Raw genomic sequence first — 12,134 nt, 5'->3', positions numbered from 1 at the left:
CAAGTTCAGGAGAGGAGACAAATCACATATAATCACAGAAGCACACACATACATACACACACGTACACGCACATGCACACATATATTATACACACACACACACATATGCTCAGCCGGAAGGGGCTGACCCTCTTCTGTGTGTGGGAACAGAACACACCCCACTGGACACCTCGTCCACTTCAATCCAAGAGCCACAGAGAGAAGCAGTGACTTGTCCAAAGCCAAGGCCAGGTTTGTTGGAGGCAGTAGGGCTGCTGCCTGGATGCCGACTCCCAGTGAGTGCCGTCACCCCGTGCTGCTCCTGGTCCCCACCTTCAGGACCCTTTGCCAGCTTCAGCAGCAGCACGTCACCGCTGGCACCCACTCCCCACGCCAAACTTTGGAGGTAGGATTCCTAGGCAGGAGTGGGGCATGAAAGGCCTCCCTCCAGGCCCTGGGTCCCCCAGCTCAGGGACAAAACAGGCTCTCCAGATAGAGTGGGGGCCATACCAGCTGGCACATACAACTTCGCCTGTTGTCCATCAGAGCTTTACGTGTTTTGTCCTGCGGCAGGCCCTTCAGTGAAGACCACCAAGCACTGTACTTTGGGAGGGCTGGGCGGGAGGTGCCAGCAGGATGGAGGACTGCACGATTTGCCAGAGGGTGTTGGGTGGGCACTAAATCTGACCTCAGTCACTGCTCAGCCTCCACATGATTGTGACTGGCTCCTGGCATGAAGAGGATATAATTGGGAACAGGGCTGGCTGTGACCACAGGCAGGTGAGAAGCAGGCCTTCCTGGGGGCAGGGCCCCAGTGGAGGGCGGCAGGTAAACCCCACACCACTTTCACCTCCTGGGACAAGAATCCCAGGAGCCCTTGGCCTTGAGCAGACAGCAACACTGGGAGCAGTAGTTCTCAAACTTCACGTCTAGGCATCTGGTTCACAATGAAGATTCCCAAGAGCCCCTTACCCCCATGAGATCCTGATTCAGTTGGTACAACGCCTGGGAATCTGCATTTCAAACAACTCTCCAGGAGTCTAAAACAGGCGATCCCAGACCACACTTCTGACTAACCCTGGCCCAGGGTGTTTCTGCTAAGGGACCAATAAGATCCAGTTGCTTATCAACTCTGTGCAAGTAAAACGCCTGGCCATCGTAAATGCATTGTTACTGCTGTTGTCACGTTATGGTATGTTAAGGAAAGAGGGGTCCCGGTGGCGGGGCTGTCCTCCAGTCCTTCCCGGTGGAAGGGCTTCCCAGACCCCAGGATCTGTCCAGCTGTTCCATGAAGCCTGAGTGGAGCTATTGGAGAGGGAAGTTTCCACAGGACCGAGAGCAGCAGGACAAAGGTGCTAAATCAAGCTCCAGCCCATCCGACCTCCCCCTCAGTCAGGTGCCCCCATCCTCTCCCTCTCCTCCAGCTATGCCTCATAAGGGCCATGGACTCAGCCCAAGGCCTCCTGGGCTTCCATGCAAGTCATAGAGGGGCTGAGACGGGCCCTGAGACCTTTTCAAGTCAGATCTACTTCTCCAGCAGCACAAAGAGGTGGGTTACAGGGCCCACTCTCCAGACTTGCACACAGGGCCCAGAGCCCCGGCTCTCTGAAGAGGCTGTGGAAGGCAGGGCTGTCCTATGTCCCAGTGGCACTGACTGGTACCTCAGTCCCTGAGGGGGATTAGAGAAGAGGGAACGGGGCAGGAGGATGTGAAGTCTTTGGAGGCCTAGCCCTAAGGGTCACTGAGGGCAAGGAAGGGGACAGGGTGAAAGAAGGTGGCAGGTAAGGGGCAGGTTACGAACTCAATCCTTGGGAACTCCTGGCAGTGACACCAGACAGACCTCCTCCCATGGGGGGCTGTGACCTTGGCTTCTTATAGGTGCCTGGCTGAAGTCCCCACTGGGAATGGGGTCCAGGAAGCCCCAGGCCTGTGCTTCCGATTACGGAAAGAGTCCGGCCCTACACTGAAGCCAAAGAGGAGCTTCGGAAGTCCCAGCTCAGAGCAGGCAGAGAGTGAACACAGCAGGACAGGGGGAGGGGAGGAGAGCGAGATGGCAGGGAGGGATTGGAAAGGCAGCTGGGGGAGTTAAAATATGCAGATGGAGAGATGTGCGAATGCCTGGGAGAAAGGAAAGACCCGGATCCCAAGGAATGAGGGAGGCAGGAGCAGCCTGGAGAACACCCATGGAGGGTGTGGCCTGAACCCCAAGCCGGCTGAGACCCAGTCTGGTGGGGAGGCCGAACTTCAGGACCAGGGATGCAGGGCTGGGGGGTGGGGGAAAGCTGCTGCACCTGCCTCTGAGTTGGGGAGATTATGGGGGAAGTGGCTGATAGCCCAGCCCAGGGTCTAAAACCAGCTTCCTCTTCAGCAAGGTGAAGCTGTGCAGTGAGAGGATGTGTGTTGGGGGGCATGCGTACCCCCTCAGAGGGAGGCCCGTGCTAGGAGCTGAGGCGCCTCTGCTTTCGACTTCACACACTTTTCCTTTCAGTCTCAGAGACTGGGACCCCTGAACATGCCTGGCGCCCACCTCTCTTACCCTGGCAGGAAATCCAGGGACGTCTAAGGGCTCCTCCCAGAGAGGATAAACTGAGGCCAGAGACAAAGTTATACAGGCCCCCGCCCCACACACAACAGCTTGTCTCCCTACTGCTGTGCATTCATTCCCTCAGCACTTGAAGCAGTTTTAGTTTGCGCTCCATTAATTTGCAAGTAGGCTGCTTTGTAAGTGTTCTTTGGTCTTTTTTTCCTGGCTGTCCTGACTCCCTCACCCAACCGGGACTCCCTAGGGTGGAGGCTGCCTCCCCCACCAGCCTCCTGAGCAAAGGCGCTGCCACTAGCACCCCTGCATGGAAAGGCCATGAGGTGCCCAGTGGGGTCCCCGCAAAGAGCCAAGAGCCTGCTGGATGGGGCGAAATGCAAAGCCCTAGCGAACAAGGTGACAAAGGGGGCAGTGTTGTCATTCTCCAAGTGGGAAACTGTGGCTGAGGGGGTCTCCAGGTCTGAAAATGATGGAGCAGGAATTCAGATTTCAGTTTCCTACCAGGAGTCTCAGCTGGCGCTGCCACACTGCCCTGGCTCCAACCCCACCTGGTCTTGCAGTCCCCCAATATATGTGAAAGGAAGGAAGTCTCTGAGGGCACAGATTGGGTCTTATTCATTTTGATATTCCAGGGAAAACTCGGGCTGGACTCCTTCTCCTCCCAGAGACCCTCCAAGAGGCTTCAGGAAAGAATAAGCCAAGGACAAGGTCAACTTTCTCTACCCGCCTGAGGAGCTTCTTTGGACGTTAAGCTGAGCCAGACTCATGGCAGCCTGGACTCTGGGCCAGGGAGGTTCAGAACTAGAACCATCCCACCCCACCTCCATGACTCTCGAGTTTAAGCCCCCAAGCCAATGGGACGCCAACCCTCACTCCACTTTCTACAAACCCAGATGCCAACAGGGAAGGCATCACAGACCACATCCCCTCAGCAAACTCCAGGCTCAGGATTCAACAGCCTAGAAGACAGAAACCCTACCTTCCTCATTTGTCTTGTGGTGTCCTTGTGTGTACTTGCAGTCACCGGTGTTTGGAGACAGCCTCAGTTTACGAGGCAGCTACCTCTATAAGGGTCAGAGCCACTAAAGCAATTGCTCTCCCAGGATCTACTTATTTTTGCAACTTCCATACGAGACTAATTTTCTTATACACACAGTGCCCCCTGCTCAGGCACCCTCTCACTTTACCCCTCCCCCTTCTCCTACAGTGAGAAAGGGATCATTTCGTCAGCTGGACACAGGGCCCCCCATCAGCTGGCCTCGATGAGCACGCTTTGCTTCTGTCGGGCTGTCCACACAACAAGCCCACACCCTGCCCAGAAAGTCCTCCCTTCTGCCAAAATCCTATTTTGCGCTGAGAGTCAACAGTAGCCTTTCTCCTCTTGGGGACCAGAAGCTTGGGGACCAGCCCTCGTGCTGCGGAGCCCATAGTACATCTCCTCAAGGTCATCTTGGTCCCATTCACACACCACCTGGTCCCACCTGCAGCTGACCTGTGTGTGGGTCTCACCCATCTCCCTTATCAAAACACAAGCTTCCTGAGGCCAGGTCCCCAAATCTGCTCCTCCTCAGTCTCCACACAGGGCAGGACACAAACACATGCTGATTATATGATGTGACCTGAAGACCAAAGAGACAGCCAGCGTGGGAGGAAGAGCCCCGCTTTGGAGCTGTATTCCTGGGCCACTCCTGGCTCTGCCATTATGTAGTGTATGACTGTGAGCAGATAATAAGACCTCTCTTTGCCTTCCTTTCCTCATCTGTAAAATGGGTACCATACTTACCTCATTGCACTGTTGTGAAGGTTAGAGGACTCATTTTGTTCATTCATTCATTCAACACTTACTGAGCACCTACTATGTGCTAGAACTTGCAGGGCAGTCAATAAAAGGAATTTACTTTCCTCGATGGAGATTACATTCTAGTGGAGCAGACAGATAATCGACAACTAGATAAAGACTCTCAGATATTCATAAATGCTGTGAATAAAAATAAGGCAGTGTGAAGAAAGGAGATAGCATCTATTACCTCGACAGGGTGGTCAGAGAAGGCCTCTTTGAGATGGCATTTGGGCAGAGGCCTGGCTGAGAAAGGGCTGGGATGTAGTAAGTGCTTAGTAAATGTTAGCTGTGATTAGAACTGGTATTGTGGGAAAAAGAAGGTCTCCAAACGGGGAAGAAGACCCTGCCCCAGAATCCCCAATGGGGTGCCCAAACCCTGTCCTTACCCTATACTGCCTCCAAGCCCAACCTTGCTGCCTTGGTGTGCCCCCTCCCAGGCTGAGCCCCAGGAGGGAGGGAGCAATCATCTCATTTTCACCTGTATCAGCCAAGGATCTGCACCTCCAGGCTTTTATTCAACCTGATCCCCCCACCTAGACCCTGCCTGTTCCTTTCCTGCTAGACTTCCTCTAATCCTCAGGGCCTGCCCAAACCTACACGGTCAGCCCTAGTGTCCTCCCTCCCTCTCTGCTTAGCTTCTCCTTCAAGCAGCATTTCAGTCATCACAATTCAATTTCACACTCATTACTTAATAGAATCACTCTATCATTGTTTTTATTATTGTGTTCCCTCATTTCTTTACAGTCATGACAAATATGTGTTCCATCCTTCTGAGGAAGGCAGGGAGGTTGGTACTATTCATGTTTTCTAAATGGAGAAACTGAGGCTCTGTGCGGCAGTGACTTGCCTCATGGTGGATGCTTGAAAGGGGTGGTGCTGCCCCAAATCTAGTTTTCCTACCACAATCCTCACTCTCTTCACAACCGGTCCTGCACTGTGCACTAAGAGTATGCATGTGCGCGCACACACACACACACACACACACACACACACACACACACTTGGGCACACACACATGCACAGAGACACACACACTCCAGCTCCTCAGGGCAGGGCCAGCCTTCCTAATACCGGGTCCCGCACAGTAAAACTCCATGAATTCTCCCAGATTCTAGCAGCATTGCCTGGGAGAGCCTAAACAAACCTGGCGGGCTGCCATCTACTCCCCTTGTCCTGGGCCAGCTGGCCCCCTTCCCTCTCCCCCCAGTGGTGGCCCCTCTGTCCTGGGTACCCCAACTCACTTCTCCAGCATGGACATGACAATTGGAGGGAGCACCAGGATGGGCATGGGAAGGACCACTCGTGTCAGCGCCGTCTCCAGCAGGGCCTGAGGGGCAAGCAGAGGCTGTGGTAAGTGGGGCTCCTGGGATAGGGGACAACTACCTGGCAGCAAATCCCACCCCGTAGCCCCTAGGTGTGTGTATGACTGCTAAGCACATCTGGCGGAATGGAATAATTCATGAAATTGCTCACACAGCCATATTCCAAACAACAGAAAAAAGCCACCCGTCTTCCCACTGCACACATTTGCAGAGCAGATCCCTGTCACCTGCCACATGTCGGGGAGGAGTGGCCACACAGCAGCAGCCCCAGGAAGGGGCCTGCGCCCAGGGAGGTGCCTCGGGTGGGTGGCGGGTGCAGGGACTGGGCAGGAAGCATACGGATCACTTGAGGTGCTCTAAAAACAAAGCGGGCGCTGAAGGACCAGAACAAGCAGCTGGGGTCTGCTGGAGCACGTGAGGCTCCTGGCGCTCAGGGAGCACAGAGACGGTGAAGACCTTGTGTCTCCTGGCTGTGGCTGAGTCTTTCGTAGTGACCAGAGGTCAGCTTTGTCGGAGGGAGATGATTCTGCTGCGTATCTGCTGAGTCTCCCTATGGGGTCTGCTTGGGCCCTTGTTCTGGGGGCTCCCTTGGGATTCTTGGGGGTGGGCACAGTCAGGGCATAGCTCAGTGGCAGTTCTGCACTCTGACGGTCATTGCAGGGAGTTCTTTAACCCCGCCAAATCCCAGCCCTCAGAGAAGGCTCCAGGAAAGGCTCATCGCCCCCGGGTCCCTGGGTCTTCCTCCAGACAGCAAAGGGCTGACAGAGCCAGGCTGAGGGACAACCAGGGCTGTAGAAGAGTTTGGACCACAAGGAGGAGTTACCATTGTCAGGCTCCCTCACAGCAAGTCTGAGAAGAACATAAGGTAGGATAGGAGGCTGGGGTCAGGTAGGAAATTTAGGCCACATTCCCTGTGTGACGGGCTCAGGGCTGGAAATTTCTCCCAGGAACTCGAGTCCTTCGTGATCAGCCTCAAGAAGGCCTGCGTGGGTCCCTCTGGTCTCCTGAACAGGCGTGGGGTGATGGGGCCCAGAAGCAGTGCAGGAAGCAGAGAAGCCAGTGTTGGTGTTGGCACGCTGAGCCCCTTGCCCTTCACGAGCCTTGGCTGGTCATTCACTTTCCCTAAGTCAGTGGGGGGAGGGGGGGGAGGCAGAGCTAACAGAGGGGTCTTCCCACATGAGAGGCTCGTGGAGAAGGCCTCACTGACAGAGGTGAGGCTCGGCCTGGCCCCACATGGGAGCTGAGGAGGCGCAGTGGCTGGAGCAGAGGGAAATGCTCAGCTACCTCCCCGCTGAAGCCCCCGCCCCAGTACTTGGAAGCCAGAGCAGGATGAGCCACTGCTGCCACTGATGAAGGCTGGAAGGCGTAGGGAGAGGGACAGACAGGATTTACAGCAAAAACGACAATTGCTGAAGTGGGTGAGCCTAGTGAAACAGGGCCTTCTTGTAACAGAACACCAGCCCCCGGCCTTCCACAGCCTGACACCCCTGCACCCCGCCACACTCACTCCCGGGTGAGGTGCCACTTGCAGAAGTGCCTATTAGCACAGAAACACAAAGCACCCGCTCCCACACTTCCTCTTTTACCCAAGAGGACAAGAAAGCCCAGGGGGCAGCGCCCTAGGTCCTGGGGAGGGAAAACAAAGCTCTGGGGGTGGGGGAGTCTCCTCTGCCCTCATCCATTAACAGATAAGAGAAGCCAGGTCCTGAGATAGGGCGGTCTCACAGCGGGGAGGGGAGGGCAGTTGGAAAGAAGCAGGGATGTCCAGGGGACAGGAGTGGCTGGGCCAGACCTTGAGGCCGGGACTCATAGAGATGGGAGGTGAGGAGGAGAGATCCAGAGGACAAAGCAAGGGTGCTAGGCACAGCAGCGCCCGGGGAATGCAAACACTTAGGAGGAACAAACACCCTCCCAGCTGCTGCCCCTGCCACCCGCCACCCCCTAGCTCCCGAGCCCCGGGACAACCCACATGTCTGGCTGCGATCTTGGAGGAGCCCACGAGGTTGCCGTCACCATCCAGGACATCAATCCCTTCCTCTAGCTCCCCGTACCGCATTAGGACCACGTTGCAGATATTGGCGCTGGCTGCAGAGAGAGAAGGGAGCAAGGAGCAGGAGTGAGAGGAGAGGATGACATGACATTCTACTGGGTGGAAAAGCCCACTGGGCTCCAAGCCTCCTTAGCCCAAGCAACTAAGTGCTGAATAAATGCCGTGTCTGCCTTCAGACGCAGCGCTGCCTATCAGCCTGCTGAGGGACTTGGGCCCTTGGGAACCTGGTGAGCAAAGGTGGAAAATAACCAGTGTTAGGAAGGAAGGGGAAACTGTTCAAGGCTTAGAGAGGGACCAGTTATCAAGGAGGATGCTTTCCTCTCTGGGCACTAGGCCCCGCAGGCAGGCCAAGTGGATGTCCATCTTGGGGGACTCTCTGGCCTGAAGATGAATTCCCCCACTGGGGCCTGATGTCCCACCGTCAGCACCTCAGTCCCTTGGGCTGCCTTTCTGGGCATCCTCTTAAAATGCCAGCCTGCCACCGTCAGCCCCTTGCTCCTCAGAGTGAACGCAGTCCCCGGAGACATGCTTCCCCGACAGCAGGTACCAGAGCAGGCAGCATCCTGTGTTCACCCAGCATCGCCCCCTCATCATATGGATGGAAAATCGAGGCTCAGAGAAGGGGGCAACTTATCTCAGGTCCTATCGCAAAATGGGACAGAGCTGAAAGGCGACAGAGCCTGATCTTTTAGATAACCAGGAGATGGGAGGTGCCGGGAAGGCGGGGGAGAGGGGTCAGGCAACGCGAAAGGCATACTTTCGACATTCTTGCTTCAGATGGTTGGCTTTCCTCCTTTGGCCATGCCCCCCTCTCTCAGCTGAGATCATGGGGAGCTGGGCTGAGGGGAGGGCTGGATGCCAGCATTTGGGGGCCACCCATCCGCTGGTGACTAGCACAGGGCACCTCTTCGGGCTCCTCTCACCTGGGATTCACACAGTGGGGACTGGGTTAAGGCTGGGTGCGGGCCCTGACCTTGCCTGAACTCTGCCAGCCCTGCTGGAGGATGGATGTGGGGGGACTTGGGGGTGGTAGGCAGGTGGGAAGTGGGGGGCGACAAATGTGGAGCCCGCCTGCTTCACTCCTCCCCCCAAAGCGCCTTGCTGTGTTTAAAGTTTTAATTTTTGCTAATTAATGTCAATTAATTTTGTATAATGAGTGTTTAATTTTGGGGAGTGTGTCAGCCTGAGAGCGACTGCAGTTCTGGGCTGTGAACACTGATTAGCATCAACACCTGCTGCTTCCCCACTCTCTCCAGTGGGGGGGCACAGGGCTTGGGGGGCTGGAGGGCCTTGTGGGCAGGTGGAGTGGGAGGAAGACCACAGATGCCCTTGGTGCCTGAGCCAGGGCTGGGAGAAGAGGGGTCCAGGGTGCTTGCAGTGGGGGTACACGGTCCTGCAGGTGAGGGTGGCATGTGACCCCAGGGGTCTCTCAGCCTCAGTTTCCTGTTTCAATAAAGTGGGAAGGTGGAGTAAACAGAGGGGAAGACCGAGAGGCTCTGCAGTCTTTGGAGAGAAAGGCAGGAGACCAAATCCAGTTTTAAAATGCATTTACAGCACATATGCCATCTTTGACTAGCTCTTGTGTTTCCACACGACACTCGGCAGCAGCGGTAACCATGGACAGACCTCGTCTGCGTTGGGCCAGTCCTGTGCCCACTGCAGCGTGCTCACCTGTCTCACAGAGCGGCTCTCAACCACGGGCGATTTTGTGAGACGTTTGGCAACATTTGGAGACCTTTTTGATTATCACAACCTGGGGTGGGGTGTTGCTACCGGCATCTATTGGGTAGAGACCAGAGATGCTGCTAAACATCCCACAACACAGGACAGCTCCCACAACAAAGAATTATCCAGCTCAAAAGGTCAGTAGTTCTGATGTTGAAAAACGCTTGTCTCACACACATCCAGAGACAGACAGAATCTGAGGTAAAGAAGGAGAAGTTGGGAGCCTGGGCTTCGGGCCGACTAGGCTTCAATTCCAATCCTGACACCGAATCTCCCTCTCCTGTTCTCAGAGGTGACCCCCTGCCAGCTCCCCCCACCAGGGCTGAAGGAGGGGAGGGGCCCCCAGAGTGGCCTTGGGAAGGGGGCACCTGGCCTGTGTTGGTGACATGCCCTCTAGTGGTGGCAGGAATACTCTGCATGCCTCACCTGCTGTGGCTGCCAGGCAGGCAGTTCCCAGGAGATCCAATAAAACCACTGGAGAGGATATTGGGGTTTTCTCCCCCTGAAAGTCTCTGCCCTCTGAAAATCCCTTCCACCACCACCACACCACAGCTGTCCCAGGAAAGGCAAGGCTACAGGAATGTGGTCTGGGGACGAGCATCTGCTTTAAGTCAGGAACCACCAGCTCACTCTGCAAATGCCACCCCCTGCCCACGTCCCTGGGTGTAAAAGGAGGGACTGCATGTAGCGTCTTCACGGGATCTCTGGGCTCACAGCCTTTCCATCTGTGCCGACACCAGGTCGAGGGAAGCCAGGGACGGCGGGGACACCTCTAGCCCCAAATGTGTGTGTGTGTGTGTAGGAGACAAAGAGAAGAGACGTGGATTTGGAGGTGATGGTGGATCAGCCCCAGGCTCATGGTGGCATCTCCCCTGCTTGTCCGCAATTTCTGAATACGCAATGTAGCCATACCAGGACCCAGCAGGACCTTGGTTCAAACACAAAATGACTTGAGACAAAAGATAAAATCCAGCCTGCCTCCCCTCAGACAGCCCCTCCAGGACACTTTTCAGAATGACAAAGCTGCCCTTTCATCTAAGCTCCCTGGAAAGAAAAGACAGAGAACACCCTAAAAGCCACCACAAAATGATGGCACCCCCCAGGCTCCTCCCTTGGACCCCCCCATCATTCTTACTGCCCACTCAAATGGCATATGCCCTGTAATCTCTCTACCGACTGTGTATACTGGTTGTCCACTTATTCAGCACCTGCTGTTAACACAGGTTATTAGCCATCCCTGCCTCTGAGCAGTGAAAATGCTGCCCTTCGTCGGTGATTTCATTTCCAGAATCTCATCCAGAACATTCAGTTATGCTGTTTGCCTTTCAGACCTTCCCTGGTCCCTCCCATCCCACTCCTGGCAAGTCCGGCTCCCGCCTCATGGACACTGAGAGCCTAAGCAAATGAAACAGAGAGAGACCAACGATGGGCCACAGCTCTCCTTTCTAGCACACCACCAAGATCTACCATTGGCAGTATCAGCAGGTTAATTAAGCAGTCTGTTAGTGAGAATGTTAAGGAAGCTGGCACGTTGTCAACTCAGACTGACACCACTCAAGACTCAGGCATAGCTGATGTTGGAGCGGTGGTGCTGGGAGATGTCAGGGGATGAGAGAATGAGACAGAGATCGCGTCACGCTGACGGCAAGCTCGCTGTCAAGTCCTGAGAACAGTGTGCTCTTCACTGCTGCAGATGTTCTCACATCAGACCCATCGTGATAAATCCTGCCGCTTGTGAACAGCTAATGAAGCGCCCCGTGTCAAAGGGCCAGCGTGGAAAGAAAGAGCAGTAGACAGAAGACAAACGTGCAGGAAAGTTCTCGGAAAGAAGACTACAGGGGAGCTGATCCCCTGAACTAGCACAGGAACAGACACACATCAATAGAGTTAATAATCCAGAGACACCCCCCCCCCCACCTACCAGGAAAATGAGTTAAGCAATTCTATCAACTCCCAGGCAAAAAACCATTCCAATAGAGGGGTGAAGCAAAAGGCTATTCAGTTAGGGAAAAGAAAACACCGTAACTCCTCTATTCGAAGACGCATTTTCTCATATTTTAATGTTTTCAAAACTATGATGTGCCTCACAATTGGTGTTGCAGGGGGGTCTTGTTTGCTCCCCATCACCACTGCCTGTGCACGGGTGGACTTAGCCATGGTGAGAGGTATCTGTTCATTTGAGTATCACCTCAGTTGCTTACAGCAATCCACACAGAACTTGAACTTAAACTTAGATTCCTAATTGTCGCCTAAGACATCTTTTTAAAACTTACACTATAATGGAGCACGGACATGAAAAGTTATTGTACATGCGGAAGATCGTCTGCCAGATACCAGGCAATGCAATTAAAGGCAGCAGAAATTGCCAAACCATAGATAGCTACCCTAAAGAAATGCTTGCCCATATGCACAAAGAGACATTTACAAGGATGTTAATTATAGCACTGTTTGTAAGAGTAAATAATTAGAAACAACCTAAATGTCCACCATTTAGGGAACTTACATGGGAAGCTCTCCAAAACAACTTATATGAAAAGAGCTACTGAGTATGTGCAGGATAATATACTGAACATAAACCCCCGTCACTGGTATACACACAGCTGTGTGCACATAAATCCACAGGTAACATTTTTGGAAGGTTCACACCTAACAGAGTGATATCCTTGGGAAGAAAACAAA

The 12,134-nt window shown here is 54.3% G+C and overlaps 1 protein-coding gene across 4 annotated transcripts in view; it reads right to left on the bottom strand.

Moving 5' to 3' along the window:
- SFXN5 (sideroflexin 5) overlaps positions 1-12,134 on the bottom strand; it is a 110,245-nt gene that overhangs the window by 18,867 nt on the left and 79,244 nt on the right. For 3 of the 4 annotated variants that reach the window (XM_081069405.1, XM_081069407.1, XM_081069406.1), the window contains exons 11-12: positions 7,650-7,765; positions 5,600-5,685 (exon numbers count right to left, since the gene is read on the bottom strand). In XM_081069405.1, the coding sequence (XP_080925531.1) occupies positions 5,600-5,685; positions 7,650-7,765 (202 nt within the window). The remainder of the gene's footprint in view (positions 1-5,599; positions 5,686-7,649; positions 7,766-12,134) is intronic. The other variant, XM_081069408.1, reaches the window with a different exon arrangement.

The sequence above is a fragment of the Rhinolophus hipposideros genome (genome assembly GCF_964194185.1).
Source record: "Rhinolophus hipposideros genome assembly, chromosome: 12".
Lineage (NCBI taxonomy): Eukaryota > Metazoa > Chordata > Mammalia > Chiroptera > Rhinolophidae > Rhinolophus > Rhinolophus hipposideros.
Note: the sequence above shows the minus strand (reverse complement) of the source record. Positions and strands in the feature narration are given on the sequence as shown.